We start from the raw sequence: 21,354 nt of genomic DNA on the forward strand, positions 1-21,354 counted from the left end.
TGCTTAATTTTTAAAGGAGAGGTGGATAGATGGATGTCCAGATATCATTGAGCGTAACCATTTCAGCTTCAGCCTTATTTTTATGTATCATTATTGTTCAGGCATCCATGGCAACCAACGCACCTGCGTTTTTTTTATAACGTAATTATTATATAAAATACACTGGGAGCTGGGTTGTAATGAAATAAAGTCATCATCAGAATGACAGAGGCACACAGACTGACGGGGACACTTTGCTCTGGACAGATCGTGCTGGGACACGGGGCTCAGTGGTTGAGATTTATGGTTCTGGTCCTCTGTCGGTAATTCAGACTTCCCCCCCCGGGCCCAGTCTGTCCGTCTAGCCTGCTTTACTGCCCAGACCAAACGGAGCTGGAGCTCATGCTGGAGGCAGAGCGAGGTTCAGAGTAGGGCCTCTGTGGTGGTTTAATATAGACAGACAGCCTCCTTCTGATTTTGGCCCAGGGCTGTAGCTCTGATCTATGGATGTGGTTACTGAGTGGCCAAAATGAAGCCACTGCTTTTTATATAAACAGTATGAGAAAGTTTTTGCGAAGTAGCACTGTACTGTGGGTATATGGAGTGCAACGTTTGGTCTTTGTGCGCAACAAAGGGGGGTTAGAAATGTGTGAATCAGATATGGTTCTGGCTTAAACTATGCCAGCTCTCACTATTCAAAACTCTTCTGTGGCCTCTTCACAGTCCACAGCGGGACAGAGTGACCTGTTCAGCTCGTCATCTGACAAGTAACAAGAGTCCAGTGATGAATAGGGACAGAGATACTGCTGTGCACGTGCAGCCCAATTTAGGTTCAGGTGTGGATATGAAAGTAAACACAGAAGAAAGGAGGAACAGTGTGTGCACATGGAAAATAAACTTCAAAATATTTTTCTGATTGTGTTTTCAGTCAGAACTTTGCCAGATATCTATCATCATCATTATTCTTCCATCCTTATCATCATCTTATGTCGATACCCTTAATTAAATTGTTTGTTTGTTTTTTCAGTTTACTTATGCATCTGTCATCTTTTGTCATCCCCGAGGCAGCTCTTCTGTCAGCCCAGTGTCTTGGAGTCTAAATAAAGTTTTGTGTGCAGACTGACAGACAGGCTCAGTCCTATCACTACCTCTCACAGGAAGAAAGAACCTCAATGCAGGTGGATTAGGCACACCTGTGAACAAAAATCTGAGGGCATAAATAGACTTGCCTAAACAAATAGAAAACACTGAAAAAACATGACAACACTAAGCCGTGTTTTAGTCCATGACCTAAAGGAGTTTCCCTCAACATTCTGTAGACAGACAGATGAGAGAGGCATATTTAAATACAATAACAACACAGAGGAAATGTAAGGTACTGATTCATTGTTAAGTTAGGTTAAATAAGGTGGGAAAATGGCACAGAACACAGTCTTTAGTATATTTTCATTTGTCCAGGTTAGAGTGTTTTCATGAGATAAAGCCAGCGGTGCTTCTTGATAGAGATTAGAGCTCATTAATGCCATGATGAATTCTCGTCTCGTTTCCACGGGCGAGCGCTCTGACTCAGAGGACCCTTAAAGCAGTCGTTTCATGGAAAAGCAGGGAGATAATTGCACGTGTGTCCTCGCTGGGGAGAGTGAGTGTCTTCACCTTGTTCCTGAGATTCACACTTATAATCACCGATGCTGTTCTGCCAAGTCTGTCACTCGATGACCCACGTTTGTTTCATGACATCTGTGCTCAGGTCATAATGTTTGTTCATAGTGAAATTCACAGGATAGTTGTTCTTCTTTCCTTCCCATTAAAACTACTGGAGCTCTCCTCCAAACCCTTGGGTCCCCGCACATGCAGACGGACACAGAAACAGTGGACTATTTCAAAGAGACCCTCCAACACATTCATTATGACAGTATACACTCATGATTAATTGTCCGACATTCATTCATATGCACATACACACCCACACAGACTCCCATGCTTTGGCGTAATCTCAGTAATTATGCAGCACGCTCACAGACATTGCACAAAGCATTCAAACAGTTCCACATAAATATATGTAGACCTGACTCAGAGGCAGACTGAGACGAATCTCACTCTAGATTCTCAAGGTCCCCTGTATCTCTACAGCATCTGCCCTTTGTGAGGGCGTCTAACAGGAAGAGAAAACAGCTGCTGGGTGTTTGCGTTAGCAGAAGTGCTACGTGTAATTGTTGTTGGAAGCAGAAAATGAAAATCTCACCACGTTGTAGCAACTCGACTGTATACTGTATATGAAGACGTGACATTTTTTCGACAATATTGTCAACATTCATACTGTCAGGAAAATCCTACACGTTTAAGCGATGTGTTAAAGCACACACTGTCGACTCAGCAAAGAGTTGACTGTGGCTAACCACGAGGGTTCATGCCTCTGCTTCACTCCAGCCCCACCACAGATGATACTTCGATGCTTGTTAAGCACACGCTGTTTCCCCACTAGCTTGGCTTTCAGAAACACATTATGTCTGCCGCAGGGCAGAGTTGTGGTGTAGCCAGGCCATTAGGTTGCCACAGAGTGAGAAAAAGAAAACCGACAGGCCGAACTGCTCCGGGCAATAATGGAGGGTATGTGTCAGTGTTCTTGGAGGGTACACACTGTCCTTGATGTGAAAATTGGCACCAAGTACAAAAGACAGACAAAGACTTGCGTCACACATCCTGAAGGACTAAGTACAACAGCATCATGTGCCACTCAACGTACTCTTCATTATCAACACTGAGGACATACAGAAAGAGCTGTCTCTTCATTATGCTTCACACATCAGAGGTGGGACCCCCTGTCCCACCTCTGATGTGTGAAGCAAAGAAAATGATGTGTCGTTTTGGTCTCAGTCAAGTCCCCCTGACTTGACTGAGACCAAAACGACACATCATTTTCTTTCATTGTAGAGGAAAGCTGAAAATTTGTGGTGCTATAAGTTTTTCACAAGTTTGACAGATAAATGTTTAAAATGTGGCACTTGGTAGAACAGTGAGAGATGGATTTCAGGAGTGTCGCATTCTCACCAATGATTTGTCTCTTTCAAAATAGAGGGCAAAATGATACCCAACAGGATGGCAAATTCTTTTTTTTTGTCAAGCTCATATTGCAAAATAACAAAGCACCTACAATTCAAAAATGAAAAACATTAATAATAATTACTTTTTTTAAAACACCTTCAAAATTAACATGCAAACATACACATGCCTTTGGTGTGAGAGGCAGGGTTCAATTCCCCACTGTGACACATCCACCAATGTGTCCCTGAGCAAGACACTTAACTCCTAGTTGCTCCAGAGGCATGCGACCTCTGACAAACTTAGCAGTTTTAAGTCGCTTTGGATAAAAGCGTCAGCTAAATGAATAAATATTTCTAAATATATAAATTTAACAAATGTTTTGGTCCCCGCAGACCTCAGAGAAGGAAGGGCTGGCCTACACTAAAAGGTATGTATGTATTTAAAGGTACACTCCCAGAAGTGAGAGGGTTGGTATCAGTTTGGACTTTCTGCATTCAGTTGACAGACTTCTGACTGCATGTGTATAGGCTCGAGGTGTGGAGAAGAGGTTCTGCTGCGTTCCATTTGCCCTGGAAGTCGGAGCTGGGAAGGATGTCATCCCCGAGTTGACCGCTTTCCAGTTACAAGTCGGAAAACCTTGCGCGGCCAGCTGTTTATTTTTAGCTGGTATTTACTCATACTAAACACAGCAGCAACATGTCCACAGACAATAGTTGGACAGTATTTTGTATATGTAAATTTATATGAGACACAAATACACAGAAATGCTAATAAACAGTATAAATTACAGCTCTCATTAACTGTTGATACAGGAGCAGCCATCTTGGATCACAAAGTCTGGGGTAGAGCGGTTCTCCTAACTTTCTGAGTCATAAATCCAACATAAGGGAGTTTTCCAGCTGAAATTTCCAACTGGAAAACACCATTAGCTTCTACCAGAAGAGAAGAAATGCAACTGTCATTAACTCCTCAGTAAAATGTTGTATTTACATGTTATGTGTTCTTAGCCAGCGTAAGCCTATATTCAGAAATCACCTGACTTTGTTCAGAGGTGGACCCCATAAAAATGAACATTTGGTGGCACCAATTCTCCAGTTGGGTGCCATTAAAATATTGCAGAAGAAGAGGGAGCAACAACGTCACATTAAAGTGCCAGTAAAAACTTCAAACAACAAATGAAATGTGAAAAACATGGCATTTGTGTCTGCTTCATGTATTAATTTGAGGAACGTTAGGCTACAGTCATCAGTCCACACAGCTCTGCTGTTCTTATCTGCCGTAATTTCAGCTTCAGTCGTGATTTAAGTCACATACTTCATATACATCATGATTTATTCACTAACTTTGTATCCATTGCACACTTTGTATCCATAGTCACATTTTAGTTGGTTACAGGAACTTGACTGACACTGTTGTTGGAACAAGTACTGCATTTTCGTATCCATGTAAATTCTTAGTATTCTCCAAAAAAAAAAAAAAACCTGTGTCAATGTCCTTTACCCTGTTACATCAAAATCTAATTCTGAAGCCAGTGCTGTGTAAAGGCAGACAAGGGCTAAAGTACTTTCACTTAGCAGACCTCCAGTCTCCCAAGCACCTGGCAGAGTGAATTAATGCGGTTCACAGGACTGGAAAGTGGGCCAAGCCCCAGTGCTTTCTGCCTCCATCTCAGCTGACTGTAGACATCCACTCATACAAACAGATCTATTGTTATTGACCGTGATCAGGACAAGATGCTGCTGAGCTTCCAGAGGCGAAGAAGGGCAGCCAAGGAATATGGAGCTGCCATAGAAATGAGGAAAATATACAGGAGATATGGAGCATGTATGTAAAACAGTTACAGATAGTCATTAGGAGCCCAGAATCACCAGTGACGTGATAGCAAAACAATGTAACAATGGTCCATAAAAACTAGCCCAGTGCTTTATATATCCTGACACTATTATCCACTGACCTCCTGTCATAATAAAGCTGGGTGTTTAAATAAACTGTTGAGTGTATTATATAAACATAATTTGTGACCCTTTCCATTTGGGTGCTATACATCAGTTTGATTGCATTATGACTCACCAACATGATAATGTGCACTCACTCAAAAGCACACATCTATACACGCACACATAAAGTTTCCAGGTTTGCCTGTATTAACAACGGACTCTTCTGCTCCCTGCTTTGTGTAATGAGAACAATGTGGCTATTGTGCCATTGTCGCTGTCTTTTACTGAGTGAAAGTAGTTGTGGAGCCAAACAGGTGCATTTTGGGGTGGTTGAGCAGAGAACAGGGTCGTCACCTGAATGAACACTTCTAAATGTGTGCATTTTTATTTGGGGGATTTTGTTGTTGTAAAATGTATTGTTTGAGTTTCTAATGTAAATTTGAACTCTTCATAATCACAATCAGTTCTGGCTGATTTCCAGTGTCTCTCAATGTATTTACATAAAAATGTAAAGGAAGATACACATACAGAAGAAATAATTCTTAAACAAGGAACGCAAGCTAACAGAGATAAGCTGACATAAACCTATGTCTATTATGGGCAGACAACTAGGTGATTAAAAATGGCAAAAACTGTACATATCTAAGTTATAACTTCTTTATGTGCATGCAGTGGATTATGGACAGTATATGCAGGTGGATCACATCTTCAGTGAAAGAAAGAACACATGCCAGTTTGGATAGAGGGCTGCTTGGGTGCTATTCAGTTTGGGGATCCTACCAGTTTAGGATTGTTGAAGAAATCTGAGGCACTCAAGTGGGTAATGATTTGAAAAGCCTTTAATATCTCATGGCTATTTATAGTTCTAGTGACAGTTAAACACATGCCTACGCATTTCAGCCATTAAGGCTTTCTTCAGGGCAAATACAAAATGCTGTTTCTTATATATTCTGGCAAGTAATCACATGATTAGTGTTGACAGGTAAAGTCACATTACAGACCATGTTCAGCAGAGGAAATCACACACCACACATCTCACATAGGGTAAGGGCAAAACAACTACAAATAGATAAATATATACAAAGCATCTTAAAACCTCTTCATTTTCAGTACAGACAGGCAAAGGCAGCACATGCCTAGGAAAACATTTCGCCATTAAACCGTGGTATATGGTAGCTTTCAATGTATATATTCAAAATCATTTTCTTTGCAAGAGCCTTTTTAATCTGTCTTCACCCCTTATTGAGCTTTCTAAATAGTCTATTCCTGATATCCTTAACAAATTGCAACGGCTGTGGTCAGCCTCTCTCTAATGTAGAGACATGGGGGTTTTGGGGGGTTGCCAGCTCTTATAGTATATTTATGTTCAGCCAGTCTTGTCTTCATTTTAAGCTTTGTTCTCCCAAGATGAAAACAGCCACATGGACACTCAAGTCTGCAAACCACACATGAGGTATTGCAATTTATAGATGATTTCATGTTATATTTACATCCTGATTTTATGTCAGTAAAAATATTAGTATTAGTCATATTACTACAATGACTGCAATGCCCACACTTACCTTGGTTACCTGCTCTGGTTGGCTGGCTCTTTACACGTTTGTCATTAAGGGTTGTGGCTCTTCTGAAGCTGATATAGGGGCATCTTCAAACAGTTCTCAACTAAGAAAGAGAGAACACATCTTTGTCCAGCTTACAGTCTGCAACATTACAAAGCACTAGAGAGTAAAGTGGATTCAGCCATCCATGTTGCCATCTTGAGTTACATAAAGTGAATGAATTAAGTCATTTATCAAGAGAAAATGTCAAACATCAACTGGTTCCACCTTCTCAAACTGTTTTGTCTCTGTTTTATGTCATTGTAAACTAAAAACATTATGTTTTTTTGACTGAAATCAGTTTGGGCTCTAGGAAGTTTTCACATTTTATTGTTTTATAACATTGAATCAAAAGATATTTAAAGCCAGTGTCAGATTGCCCAATCCCCATCCAGCTTGAGCAGGTTTTCAGAGAAGAATGGGGGGGAAGTTGTCCAGATGTGCAAAACTGACTCAAGGCTGTATTTGTTGCCAAAAACTTGGAGTGGGTGAATACTTCTATACTACTAATACCAACAAGTATTTTATATTTGTAATTAATATAGATCACTTAGTCACAATGGGTATTGTCCTGTTTTTCCGTGCCAATAGCCACATTAAATCTACTTTGAATGTTGTAAGACAATAAAGCATGGAAACTTCCAAGGGGGTGAAAACTTTTTATATGCTCTGTAGTTTCTGACCTTTTTATACACTAAACAATGAATCGACTAATCTGAAAATAATAGAATAATCAGTAATGAGCATGTAGTTTCTTTGTGTTTACTTGTGTCATTTATCACATTAGATGCCTTTCCTTGTATTAAGTGTCTGTGTTTTGTGCCCAGCCACAAAGAAAACAAACATCCAGCATGCCAATGTGTCAATGTGCAATGGTGAGCCTGTTGTGCATCCTCAGAGCACTGAGTGCCAGTACCCCACATGCCTCGTTCCTCTGTTTATAGAAGCAGGGGCATTGTACATGTAAACTAAAGTTCAGATGAGTCTGTTTGGAACATAGTGTACCAAAAGCCAATAAGCGCTCCAAAGCTTGTGTGTACAACTAATAATTCATCCTCCTTCTTCTCCGTGCTGTTCTGGCTGGTCTGGCCAAGTTCTCATTGTTTTTCTTCTCGCCTTGATATAACACAGGCAGCGTTTATTCTAGTAGGTTCCAGTGTTCAGGGAGCCCAATGAGTGCTGTGTGAGGCGTGTAAGTTGACCAGGATTAGTAACTCTAACATGAGGTCTCGTCTGATTGGACAAGTTAATCATGATTGGAGGTCAAGATACCAATAAAGTTTCATTATGCAGAGCATCTACGTGCTGGAGGCCTGTGGTAATGACTCTGACGTGTACAGACTTTTCCAAATGAAAAGAGGAAGTGTTCTACTTTCAACAAATCTGCTTTAATGACCACACACAGGTTTTTTTAATACAATATGGTTTTCCCCAGAGTGCTATTATATTTATACTATAAGATTATTTCAGCTCACCCAATACATCATTCACCAACTATGACACCTTTCTTCTAAGAAACCTTACTAGATAATAAATTGGACAAAGGCTTCTTCATGCTCTTGATACAATTCATCAGGCACACACTAACACTAGAACCTGCCTCTCTCTTTGAAATTCCCCACAGAAAAAGACCCTTGTTTCAGTTTTAAAAGCAACCAATAAAGAAGATAAAGGGAAAGGGACTCAGTGGGTTGTGTGGCAAAGCCTGTGTCACATCATACTACTGTGTACTGTCTGTTTCTATACCCACAAAAAACTTTGTTTTGAATAATGCACAAAAAAATAGGGACTGTAATTATTAGTTTACATGTTTTTAAGTAAAAGTGTATATTATACAGCATTGCATCAAATAATGTAACTTGTTAAGAAAATAATATCATTAAAAATGTCAAGATTTGGGTTGTGACAGATTTTTTATTTGCAGCCATCACAGTCCCTGGGACGTATACCACCTCTGATACCTAGAAAAAGAAAAGCGTCTGTGTTGCAAGTTAACTCTTATAAAATCATCTTAATAGACTGTTCCTAACTTTGATGTTTCAGACTCCTGTGCCAAATGTCAGCAGGCTGCAATGAATCACAGATTCTAAACTGGAGGATTATTTACTTGTCGGCACAGAAATGATGCATAATTCATTTAGCCTCTCTTTGTAGCATACTGAATGAGAGGAAGGTCATCAGTGCTTTAAGCCTCGTTTAATGGAAACATTTTCTGAGCTCAATATATTTTTTTTTCTCTGTGTGGCTTTGTCGGTCTGTGTGTAGTGCACGTGCACCCACATGAAAATCCCAACTTTCAGCTGCTGATCTCAACCGAAGCCAGCAGAGAAGGTCCTCTGAGGTTCACCTGCCACCTGATGAAAAAAAACTTGTTGTGGATACAAAAGTCCTGTCAGCTTCATCCAAACATGAGGTGGCAACCACATAGTGGATGAGAGAGATTAAAACGCCAAAGAAACACTAAAGCTCTGTGTCAACACATAAGCTGACCTGCACAGCCTGAAAAGAAAGATGTTATCTGGTCAACAAGCTGCGAACAGATCATCAGATGCACAGAACTGGAGCTGTTTTCATGCCTACATTTTTTTTTTTTTCACAGTGAGCACATTATCCATATCCACATATCCTTCAGTAAGCACACGAAGAGCAGCAATAATGACAATAAAAGCAGTAGGAGTCAGGAAAAGGATCAGCTGCCCCCTCAGTGCCCCTCAATCCTATTAATACAGACTGGACTGAAATAGAAATTAAGTCTGGGAACATTTTGTGCTGAGAGCCCACAAGCTACCACCACATGTAATTGTTTCCGTTGTCAATCACAAGTATTCATAAACAAATCTATGATTACACGTCAATCAGCACATTTTCATCATTAAACTCGCGGTGCATACCAAACATCTGATGAACAATGAAACTCTCCATCCTCCACGCAACTGACAACCCTGTCACTCTGTTGCTTGTTTGTCTGTGAATACTTCTATTCCTCTCTCCTTTCCCGTTCCTTTTGAAGTCAAGAAGAATCATAATTATTTGTTGTTTTCCTTTCGTTTTGTTCACATGTAAATTGCTAAGGAGATAATTGCCGGGGGATTGTTGTGAAAGCACAAACAAAGCCAGTGGTGAATGAGAGTGTCCTGAGGGGCCCGGCACTCCTGCAGAGCCCTACATAGAGGACACTTACCTTTTTATGCTCCCCCTCTGTTTGTTATGGTCAGCTAATTGAATTGGTGGTTTGAGTGCAGAATATCTACCATTAAATGATTAGTTATTTAGTCAACAAAATGCCAAGAACAATGACAAACACCATCTTGAGTGTCAACGCTTGTCTCTAAGGATTAAAGGGCTCCACCGATTCTTATAAGTATAAACATCGTATAGACTAAATTTATTAGTTTATTTATAGACTAATCAATTACATAGTCTAAATTAATCAATTAGTAAAATTTCATTTAATTAGTATAAATTAATGAAGAGTATCTTTGGTGATTATATCGAGCGTAGTCTCTTTAAATGCATCCCAAACATGAACTACAACTCCCTCACACCATTGTGTCCAACACTTGCTGTTGATTGGTTGCAGCTCACCTAAGCTTCGTCATCCGGGTCTGTGTTTGGCTTTACGATCCTGTCAATCAAACTGAGTAAATCTGAACCAATGAACTGCGGAGTCCATCGCGTGTGGGCGGAGCCGCTGCGCTTCCTCGCTCATCACGCTTGTTTCCTGGTCGTTGCTAACAACCTGCTGCCTGCAACTTCGCCTGTCCACAGTCTACTCGTGCACTGACGGTTTCCAGCTGTGGTGTGTGTGAAATGTGCGCGAGGATGAAGCCGTGTGGACGCTGAGTGCGGTTTGACGCTCAGCTCCGTGCTGGCTGCACGGTGCTCCGTGTCTCTCTGCCTGCTGCTTTCTGACGCTTGGGGGTTTGCAGTCTGGCCTCCAGCGGCCGCGGCTGCGAATTAACTTCATTTCTCAGCGTCGCCTTGCTCTTAAATCATGTTTATTTTATAAAGATGGCGGTGAGAGGGACACTGTAAACTAAATGACTGTCAGAAACATCGCCTCCATCTGTAATATGGTGAGTATCTTGAGGGATCTGTGCGTGTGTGTTGCTATCGATTTGCCTGCAGCCACTGTGAGGGACCTGGCGTGTAGTGATGCGCACACACACTGTGCAGGGGGATGGCTCTTTAGAGCAAGGATGCACAGTGAATGCAGCGGCGGTCACTACTAATAGGATATCCACTTTATCAGGTCTCGGTGTTCAGACAGGCCTTTATCCCAAATCTAGTTCTAAATTTGTGTAGTCCTTGACACACTGCTCCGTATTAGTGGGGTTCATGTTGTGTGTTGCAGCCTGGCGAGACGACACAGTGTGCTGTTTGTGTAGCTGTCACCGATGATTGACCGGTGAATGAAGCAGCGCGCTGCCTGTGACAGCTTGTTGGGATTGCATAATGTGCTGCTGCAGCGGGCTGGTTACATCCTTTAGACTGGAAACCAATGTCAAAAGCCTGCAGTCTCCTCAGAGTGTTGCTGGCGTGTACACCCAGTACACTGAGTTATTACTGAACAGTATCCCATGCAGAACAAGTTATATATGTGTATGTTGTGAGTTTCACAGACATACTAGAGATAGACCTCAAGTGTTACAGCGCTGCTAATGACAAGTCAAGTTTAAATGGGCTCAGTTGGGTGCACAAGTTGTTGGTAGGTGGTTTGGTGTCAAAACAGTAAATACAAGCAGTCGTGTAACTGAAAAGACAGTGTTTTTATCCCCTGAGCCAGTGCCTGGTTGTACAATATGTAAACTTCTCTGCAATCACAACATTGATATAAATTTTTTCCCAGTTGGGGCTGTACCATTCAATATTTTCATTTAATCTGCCAATTATTTATTGATTAATCGTATGGCTGTAACTAACTATTGTTTTAATTGTCTTTTTAATCTGTTGATTATTTTCTTGATTAATCATTTTGTAGTTTCATCTATAAATTGTGAATAATGTTCAGTGTTTCCCAAAGCCCAAGATGACGTCCTCAGATGTATTGTTTTGTCCACAACCCAAAGATATACCTTTACAGAGTAGCAAAGAAACTAGTAAATATTCACACTTAAGAAGCTGGAATTAGAGAATTTTGTCAAATAATTATGATAATCAAAATATCTGGCAATTAATTTAATAGTTGGCAACTATTCCTTTAATCATCAAAGCTCTAATGAATTGTATTGTTTATAAAATGTCAGGAAATAGTGAAAAAAATTACTTAGAATCTCCCACAGCCCAGGGTGATTAGGAAAGCTTGTTTTATTTAACCAGCAGTCCAAAACCCACAGATATTCCGTTTACTATCACAGAAGACTGAAAAACACCAGATATTCATATGACAATATATGACAATGCAAAATGATCAAACTGATGTTTAATGCAATAAACTGTGTTCCACTGTTCTGCATCACATCTTACAAAACGCCTCCTAAGTGTAAAACAGTTTGTTGGTTTCAAGTGAAAAAAATGTGCCTGCAGGCACATAAACTGATGTATATATGTTGTCAGGAGCAAAGTAAAGAGATACTTGCTTTAATACACTGCATGACCTTAAAGGTAGTTAAGAGGAAAGTTCCACGGTTACATAGATTTTCTAGACTTGTACAAGATAAAGACTGAGAAAGTTAAAAAAATACAAAAAAACAATCAAGTAGTTTTTGATTTTTCTTTTTTCTTTTGGTATTCAGGCCACTAGGACACTGTTTGTGTAATCTGTAATTAACAATATGTTGGTCAAGGACTTTTAAAAGCACATGGATAATAAATAAACTTTTGACAAAAGGTGAGGCTGTTAAAGTTTCCTACGACAGACAACAACAACAATAGAAAGCAAGTGACGACAGTGTGTGGGTGTTATGACTCTTGACAGAATCCTCTGCTCAGCCAACACATCTGTCACAGCTCAGGTTCTCCTAATTCTTTTCTTTGAGACAATCAAGGATAAAGTCCTTTTTCCTCCTTTTAAATAAATGATGCCGCTGCCTGCGATTTTATAATGATGGCTCAAATGTCAAAATGTGGCAGCAGGTGTCAGATTGCATGCATCTTCCAACTTTCTCACACAAATGTTTTGTGTAGATTTGAATGGACTTTCAGGTCCACTAGTGGAATATTGTTATCACTAGTTTTTCTCAATATTTTCTCTCCTGTTTTAAGGCCAATGTTTGCGTTGCAAGATATCCTACAAGGAAAGTGTGTGTGTGTGTGTGTATACACAGTGTGATGGACTTGTGCCTGCATGTGTGCTGCTGCATCTCAGACTGGAAGCGGTAAATCAGACAAAGAAGGCTCTTCACTGTCTGCTGTGACAGAGAGAAATGACAGGCACTGAAAGTCAAAGCCTTCCCCAAACTCAACTGTCTTGTGTTCGCTCAACAAAGCTGTGGTTCATTTAGGAAAGCTTTGAGCTCTGACAAGTGGAACGGCTCTGACAAGAGATAAGTGGTCTGTTTCAGTCAGCAATCAGGCGCAAAATATGCCTGACTTTTGACACAGGTCTACGTATTTAGACCATATCCTTTTTCTACTTCGACAGGATGTTTCCTTGAGTTATTTTTTTTTGGCAAGAAACGTTATCAAGATGAGCTACAACATTTTGTGGGAAACTGATACAGAAAGGATCATTTATCAATTACACTGTATGAAAGAGAGGCCTCTAATTTTGTTTTATCTCTTAGCTACGGCTTTAAACCCTCATTAGCCTGTTGTGCTCCCTGAATATACAACATTTCCATATTTATTTGTCTTTATACTAAACTAGACTAAACAAAGCAGGCTTTCCTTTAAGTTTTGTAACTCTCCATAATACATGTGAGTAAACTGTGTTCTATGGGTGGACAACCAAAAAAAACCCCAACACATTTTCATGTCCCGTGTTTTTGTCTCTGGTCTTTCAGGGCACCAATGCCTCTGCTCTGGAGAAAGACATCGGCCCGGAGCAATTCCCAATCAATGAACACTACTTCGGATTGGTCAACGTGAGTATCTCTAAATCCTCTTATACATTAACAAACACCATTGCCAAAAAACATTGGTGTCATATTTACAAACATGTCCTCTACTGGACAGCTATTATTGAAGGTGACAGTGTTGTTTGTGAGTCTGTTGGCTCAGTAGGGATGTTCCGTTTCCTTAATTTGGCATTCACATAAACACTCCAGTTTCTAAAAACCCTAGATGCCAAATGGAGAAAAACAATTATGCGCATCCACCAGTAAATGCACCAGAAAATTTTAAAAAGAAATATGGACTGAGACCCTTTTTGTCCTCATCTTTATTCATGTGCCCCTGTCCCTTCCTTCCTCAGTTTGGAAACACATGTTACTGTAACTCAGTGCTCCAGGCCCTCTACTTCTGCCGGCCTTTCCGGGAGAACGTGCTGGCTTACAAAGCCCAGCAGAAGAAGAAGGAGAACCTGCTCACATGTCTGGCCGACCTCTTCCACTCCATTGCCACACAGAAGAAAAAAGTGGGCGTCATCCCGCCCAAGAAGTTCATCTCGCGGCTACGGAAAGAGAACGGTGAGAGCCCATACCTCCTGCAGTAAAAGACATGAATAGTAAATCTTGTTTAAAAGTTTAGTGTGTAATATTTCTGAGGATCTATCAACAGAAATGTAATATAAGATCCATAACTGTTTTCAGTTGTGTGTAAAGACCTTACGTAATAAACCATTATGTTTTTATTACCTTAGTATGAGCCTTTTATATCTATATAACAGTGGGCACCCCCTTCCATGGACTTCGGCACCTTGCATCGCCATGTTTCTACAGTAGCTGAAAACGGACAAACAGATTCGTCACTACGTTCTTCTTGTTTTACTTCTGGTAGAACTCAGGCAGAGCAGACACTCATCACTATGTTGAATACGTACATTAGAAGAAGAAGAAGAAGTAGTAATAATATACAGCAGGGGTCGGCAAATAAGTTTTGCATTGGAGCAATATTTTCAACCATTCGATCGTGGATGAGAATATAAGACATAATATTGACTTACATCAATATGTTGTTTGGTTAGCTCAGTCGGTAAGGTGCAAGACTCACAACTCAACGGTTGAATGTTTGATCTCACCTATAGGCAACTCTTTTTTTTTTTCTCTCTTCAACAAATGGACTCTGCAGCAAATGTTTCTCAGATCACGGAATGTGTTTGTGTTTCAATGTTTGATCCACATCCATCAACCTACGGACGCTTTTGCATTTCCCGAGTATCTCCAGGCAGAGGACATTTAGAGGAATCGTGTTTTCTGACAGCTCTTTCAGAGGTGTGTCTAGCAGGCCACAGATTCTTGTTGAGATGATGTCGTTGAGAATTTTTCCAAGTAAAAGCTCAGTTCAAATCTAAATACTGCATTACAGTAAACAAGCTTCTCACGCTTTTATTTTGTAGGCAAAACCACTAAAGAGAAAGTGATTATGTGACTGTTGCTGCCATGACTGAGATCTATTTCAACACCGCTATCAAAGTATTTATTTATTTATATTTTTTGCCGCTATCAAAGCACCATAATCTGGCAGCGGTTTTGGCGAGTGTCCATAATCACAGAGAGAATGAATGTGTTTCCCTTGTCAATGTTTGTATAAACTTTATCTAATGTGTGGTTTATAATGGAAAACCATTTATATAGTAACAAAATTACAATGTGCTTTATAGCAAAAAAGGAATAAAAATGAAAAGAAAATCCGAAATTAGATAAAATGCTAATGCCAACAAATTACCGTCAGATAAGATAAAGCCATAAGATAAAATGTTGTTTAAAGGAGGTATTTAAAAGAGGCTATAATGCTCACTAAATCACTACCAAGGACACATAAGACATTTTGACATGTCATGGAAGGAGAAGCACAGGCATAATTAATAGCATTAACGATATGTTCACTGGTATGGCTTACTGGCTTACTAATGGAACACAGCCATCATTAATTAATTCTTGGTTACGCCTGTGGTTTTCTTGCAAATATAACTTAAATTGTGTCCCATGAAAAACATCTAAATAATGCTGTCCCCAATGTGGATTATCTTAAATGCCAAAAAAATTATAAAGTGTAAAAGTATAATAAATCAAAATGTCAGTAAACATTACATGTTACTGCTACATGTTGCTACTATAGTAGCCTTTCCTATTTTGTAGTCTTTTAGCCAAAGCCACAGAGCTCTCCTCTCCACATTACATGTTCATAAACAATCAGAGTGGAGATTTGTGGGTTTGTGTTGTGAGTCTGTAGCAGTGTTTGCTTTAATGTGGCCTGAATATTAGAGGTGAAGGGCAGGTGTGTGTTCAAGGTAAGGTCATTCAGTAGCACTGACAGAGAGGCTGACTGTTCCCTGCTGTCCATATTGAGGAAGCTCTTTATGTGAACGAACAATGCGATCTCTGTTGGGACCCAGCTTTGGTCAGCTGCCTCTCTCTCTGCACTTTTTCCCTCTGCTCTCTCTTTCGCACCCCCCCTCGATCCCCCTCTTCTCAGATTTCAGCTTTCACATACAGATCTGTCAAAGCAACAGAAGTGTGTATGTTGGTATTATCTGTTTGGCCTATTGATTTTATTTACATGATTCACAGTGGACCTTTCTCAAGACAGAAATTCTCAGTAGAAATCTGTTATAGCGGGAAAAGCACAGGTGTAACTAATCACAGTAATGATGGCTCTGTCTGGTGTGTCCGTGATCCAGCAGTCATTACTGTGATTAATTACACCTCTATGAATTATCACCCTTTACTTTGTCTCTGCATCTCCTTCAAGATCTGTTCGACAACTACATGCAACAGGATGCCCACGAATTCCTCAACTACCTGCTGAACACAGTGGCCGACATCCTGCAAGAGGAGAAGAAGCAGGAAAAGCAGAACGGACGCCTCAAGAACAACGGCACCGCCGTCACCACGGAGACCGAGACGGAGAACAAGACAGAGCCAACATGGGTTCACGACATCTTCCAAGGCACACTGACCAATGAGACACGCTGCCTCAACTGTGAAACGGTGTGTGGCTCTGCTTTCTTTGTCTGTTGAGTTTTATCAGAGGGGTAGTGTGTTTTATGTTATGTGTGCACGGCTCTGCATGTCCCCGTGTCACCTTGAATAAGAGATCTGTCTTGAATGAGTGTGAAAAGGGATTAGCCTTTTGCAGATGAGAGATGAGAGAAAAAGATTCAGCGAGCACACCCGGTGGGCTCCGGCCACCCACTTTACGTCAGGGCTGGCAGAGGCTTTGTCCTCAGAGTTTTGAGGGCAAAGAGTGGGACAGGTTGCCCTGCACAACCCCTGCAAACACCAAGGCGCTTCACAAAAGCTTCTCAGTATAATAAGCATTTCAAAGACTGGCTGTGTGTGTGGTGTGTAGGTGTAGGTGTGAGCGGGTGGGCGATGTGCCACGGCACAGCAGGCTTATCCTCATAACGACATAAAATGGCAATTTAGTTACCTCAGTGTCTGTCTCTTCTTTACAGGTGAGCAGCAAAGATGAAGATTTTCTGGATCTTTCTGTGGATGTGGAGCAGAACACATCAATAACACACTGTCTCAGGTAGTATCGACTTATTATATATTCAGTCAGGGCTAAAAGGCTGACAGAATTCCCTTTTGGTCTGAGTGAGACTGAATAACCAATCCTCCCGTGGCATGCTCTCCCCCTCCAGGGACTTCAGCAACACAGAGACTTTGTGCAGTGAATACAAATACTACTGTGAGACATGCTGCAGCAAGCAGGAAGCACAGAAGCGGTCAGTAAAGCACAGAGCTTAATACCAGTGTGATGTGTCCTTCTGCACGAACACACATCTCTGAGCATGTATTCTTCTCTGCAGGATGCGTGTGAAGAAGCTTCCCATGATCCTGGCACTACACCTCAAGAGGTTCAAGTACATGGAGCAGCTGCACCGCTACACCAAGCTGTCCTATCGAGTAGTTTTCCCCCTAGAACTCCGCCTGTTCAACACGTCCGGGGATGCAGTTAACCTGGACCGCATGTACGATTTGGTGGCTGTGGTGGTTCACTGTGGCAGGTACAGTATACTGATTACCAGCCCAAAATAAAAGATCTCACTATGCGCTACAATATGCACACTTGATATCAACTGAACATAAAATGTGTTATTGTGTCAGGTACTAGAATAAATATCTTCAGACTGATCAGATGTTTATATAACATGTTATAATTATTTGCATATTCATATTCTGGATCATTTTCACCATCTTTGGCCTTGATTGTCACCAAAATATCTGCCTGCTTGTTTGCTCACCGGACTTCAATTAAATTTTATTAAAAGTGAAGGTACTTTTACGATCGCAACCGCTGCAGCTTCCCTCCACTTCCGCTACATAGCAGAGATGGCGACCGCTGAGGGTGAAAAGTGTCCAGTATTTGGGTACGACCGTTATGGGATTACCTTCCAGTGTGAATGCACTTATGCACTCATAATACAAGTGTAAGGAAGGAAGGGCACGCATTGAGACACATCAAACAGGTATTTTTGTGGCAAACTCTGCATTTCTGTACAAATGACTTCAGCAGCTACTACAAGAAGCCAAGATGGATGGAGTACAACGTGGGAGCTTTGATATTGCATCATCTGTACAATCGCGAGTGACTGTTTGTCTCTGTTTCCTCAGTGGCCCCAATAGAGGTCATTACATCACCATAGTGAAGAGTCACGGCTTCTGGCTGTTATTCGATGATGACATTGTAGAGGTGCGTCACTTTCAGCCTGTTCTGTTCTGCCCTGCTCGATGTTCCTTGACTCATCTGTACAGTTGCTATTGTTTGTACTATCAGTAAACAGCATCTTACTTGTTTTTTGCAGAAAATTGACGCCCAGGCCATCGAGGAGTTTTATGGGCTTACCTCAGACATCTCGAAGAACTCTGAGTCAGGATACATCCTCTTCTACCAGTCCAGGGAGTGACTGGAGCTGGATCAGTGACACAGGAGAAGACCTAATTGGATGAGACCTGTGTTTTTTTATTTATTTTTTTACCTTCAGCCTGACAGACCCAGACTCCTGCCATCTCCATCCCAACCTGCTCCCATACTCCCAAGTCAGACCTCTGTGACACTTGTGCCAATCCTCTGTCCCAACTCCAACATCAGGGTTTACCCATGTGTCTCTCTCTGTCTCTCAGTAATTTGCTTCTTGCCTTTTAGTCACCTGCATCTGGTCTGCACTTTAGAACAAAAGCAAAACTGTTCAAAACAGCACGACAGAAACAAAACGGAGTCTATAATCACATCAAGCCCCACACGTTTTGGTGTAGACAGGTGTGAGAAGCCTGCAGAGGCGATTCTCTACCAGGGACATGACGGGGTAAAAGGGTCTTGTGCACACACAGACTGTTGTCAGAAACTGTACTATATCATTTATATGTATATAAGGTCTACTTCCCACGATGTGTCACCCCTTCATATTTCCTTTAATTAGGGCTATTGTCCCCCATCACTGTTCAGTCCTTTGATGTGTTCACGTCACTGGTGGATGCATGAGAAGTGAATGAAGTTGGAGACAAACACCGTATAATACGCATAGAGAGATTTCATGCTTTTCCAGTGGAAGCAATATCTGAGCATTGATTAGAGAGGAGCCACACTCTGGAAACTACCTAAACTTAAACTGTTGAGCGTATAGAGGTTGTTTTGTCCCATAGAGAATCACTCTGTGAGCTGCTGTCTGTCCGCTGTGACAACTCATGTTCGTCTAACCAGATATGATCAATACTTTATCATTTAATGCAAATGAGCCAAAAGCGCTAACACTACACATGAAAGGAAATCCTGCACTTTTCTCTTTCAAATGGATCGGCATTCAAATCAGCTGAATCTTATTCTGATAGAACCACCCCTTATTTATTGAACGTACCATATTTATTACTGAAATTTGTAATGCAGACTGGTAGATAATGAATGTGTGTGTGTGTGTGTGTGTGTGTGTGTGTGTGTAATGTGGCTCTTTTTAGAGCTTTGTGTGTTAAACCCCTTATGTCTAAGCTCTCAGTGTGGAGGACATGGTGTATGTAATACACAACTTGATATGGCAGCGAAAATTTGTCTAAAAATTTAGTTTTGTCAGTTTCAATTTGTAGTTTGCATGTTAGATACAGAATAATACGATGCAAGTGAGACACAATTCAGTACTGCCCAGTCGTTTAATGAAATGGTGCAATAAGAGGTAAAGTTATCAGTTTAATTTCCCAGTGAGACTAATATGAAGTATATTTAAATGTTAGTAGTAGATATGTTTCTTAGCAGCTGATCTTTTCCCAGTGCTGTGTGCTTGTGATATTAAAGTAAATGCCCCCCTTTACCACGTGCAATTCACACTACCTCCTGGGAAGTTGGCTACAATGTTTCATCTTTTTTGTAACCTTACATGGCAATGTCTCTTTTTTTTCATTCCCATGTTGAAGTACAGCTTAGGAGTTTTCTCTTGGCTTTGACAACGTAAATTGTTTGTGTCATATGTAGCACTTTGGAATCCTAAATCCCATGGACTTAAAATGCAAGCTTAACTGTTAATTCATATCCCTTGTAATGTAGATGTTTTTCCTCTGTGGCCCATTCCCCAGGGTTTGTGGCCGTGCCCTGTCGAATAGTGCAACATCAAAAAACATGTTTTCAAGTGAATGACATTTCCTATTTGTTGCACATCGTAGGAATTACCATTTCAAACACATCTCATTCTAAATAAGAGGTAGGAATAGGATTATTTTGCTAGCTTAGTGTCTGTGTCTTTTCAGGAGAGGCAGAATTTAAAGTGAAAATAGTGAAACCGGGTGTTGAATGCACTTTTTTATGTTGTCTCTTCCATTTAGTCTGTTACTGGGTGAAGTCACAAGGAATACGTGCCAAACTGGAGTCTATACTGACCTTGCAACAGTCTTTAACAGAACATTATTTTCTTTGTAAAGATACAACTGTACATATATATTATGTAGAAAAACACTTCTGGAAATAGGAAAAATATTTTTTTAAAGTAAAAGATCTTAAAATGTAAAGACACTCAAAGATTTTAGCTCAATGCTGACCATTAATGAAACCCTGTTAAGAAATACTGTTATTTTACAATCACTCAATTACATAATCAGTCACATTTGTGCAGAAGTCATCGTTTGTCATATTATTGCTTTTACTGGGTTGAACTGAGCCAGGATAGGATACAGTAGCAGGGATGGTCTGAGACATTTTAGACCCGGGAGACAGGAAAGAGACGCAACGATCTTCCATTAACACTTATGCACTCGCCCTCACTGAGACACTCAGTCGTTGCACTTGGTCTTGTATATCTTACTGTGACTGTGTTCTACCTTTGAGAGCTCAGGTGCAGAGAGTCCTGCACCAGGTGGGATCTGAATGAGCTTGTGTCTCCATTTGGCTGTAAACTGAAAGTGCACTTTATTAGTGATAAGCCTCGATGCTTTAACATGAAGAACCACAGTTTAATACAATCATTTTGAGTTTTTTCTTCTGTTCAATAAAAAGACTATGAACAAAGTTTATTCCCCTGCTGCATCCTGTCATACCTGCAAAACGAACATTCCCATCAGCCTCAGCTGTACTTGGTGTAAAGTAGGCCTGCTAATTAGCAAATTATAGCATGCTAGCACGCTAAACTTTGATGGTTAGCATGGTAAACTTGCTTCCTTAGGTTTAGCATGTTAGCATGCGGACTTTAGCATTTAGCTCAAGTGTCAGTAAATAATGTGTTCACACAAGAAAAGCGACTCTTAAGTGTACTCAAAACAGACAGAATGCAAACT

General features: G+C 40.7%; 2 protein-coding genes across 2 annotated transcripts in view; both read left to right on the forward strand.

The window, feature by feature from the left end:
* LOC123971410 (cytoplasmic FMR1-interacting protein 1 homolog) overlaps nt 1-21,354 on the forward strand; it is a 1,205,200-nt gene that overhangs the window by 250,979 nt on the left and 932,867 nt on the right. The gene's annotated exons all lie outside the window — the stretch shown is intronic.
* Nucleotides 10,257-21,088, forward strand: usp46 (ubiquitin specific peptidase 46). Its single transcript, XM_046050284.1, has 9 exons — nt 10,257-10,632; nt 13,501-13,581; nt 13,911-14,124; nt 16,349-16,587; nt 17,055-17,131; nt 17,244-17,327; nt 17,412-17,609; nt 18,217-18,295; nt 18,408-21,088. The coding sequence occupies exons 1-9, from the start codon at nt 10,597-10,599 to the stop codon at nt 18,507-18,509; spliced, it is 1,110 nt and encodes a 369-aa protein (XP_045906240.1). The 5' UTR covers nt 10,257-10,596; the 3' UTR covers nt 18,510-21,088.

This window comes from Micropterus dolomieu, linkage group LG05, assembly GCF_021292245.1.
Source record: "Micropterus dolomieu isolate WLL.071019.BEF.003 ecotype Adirondacks linkage group LG05, ASM2129224v1, whole genome shotgun sequence".
Classification (NCBI taxonomy): Eukaryota; Metazoa; Chordata; class Actinopteri; order Centrarchiformes; family Centrarchidae; genus Micropterus; species Micropterus dolomieu.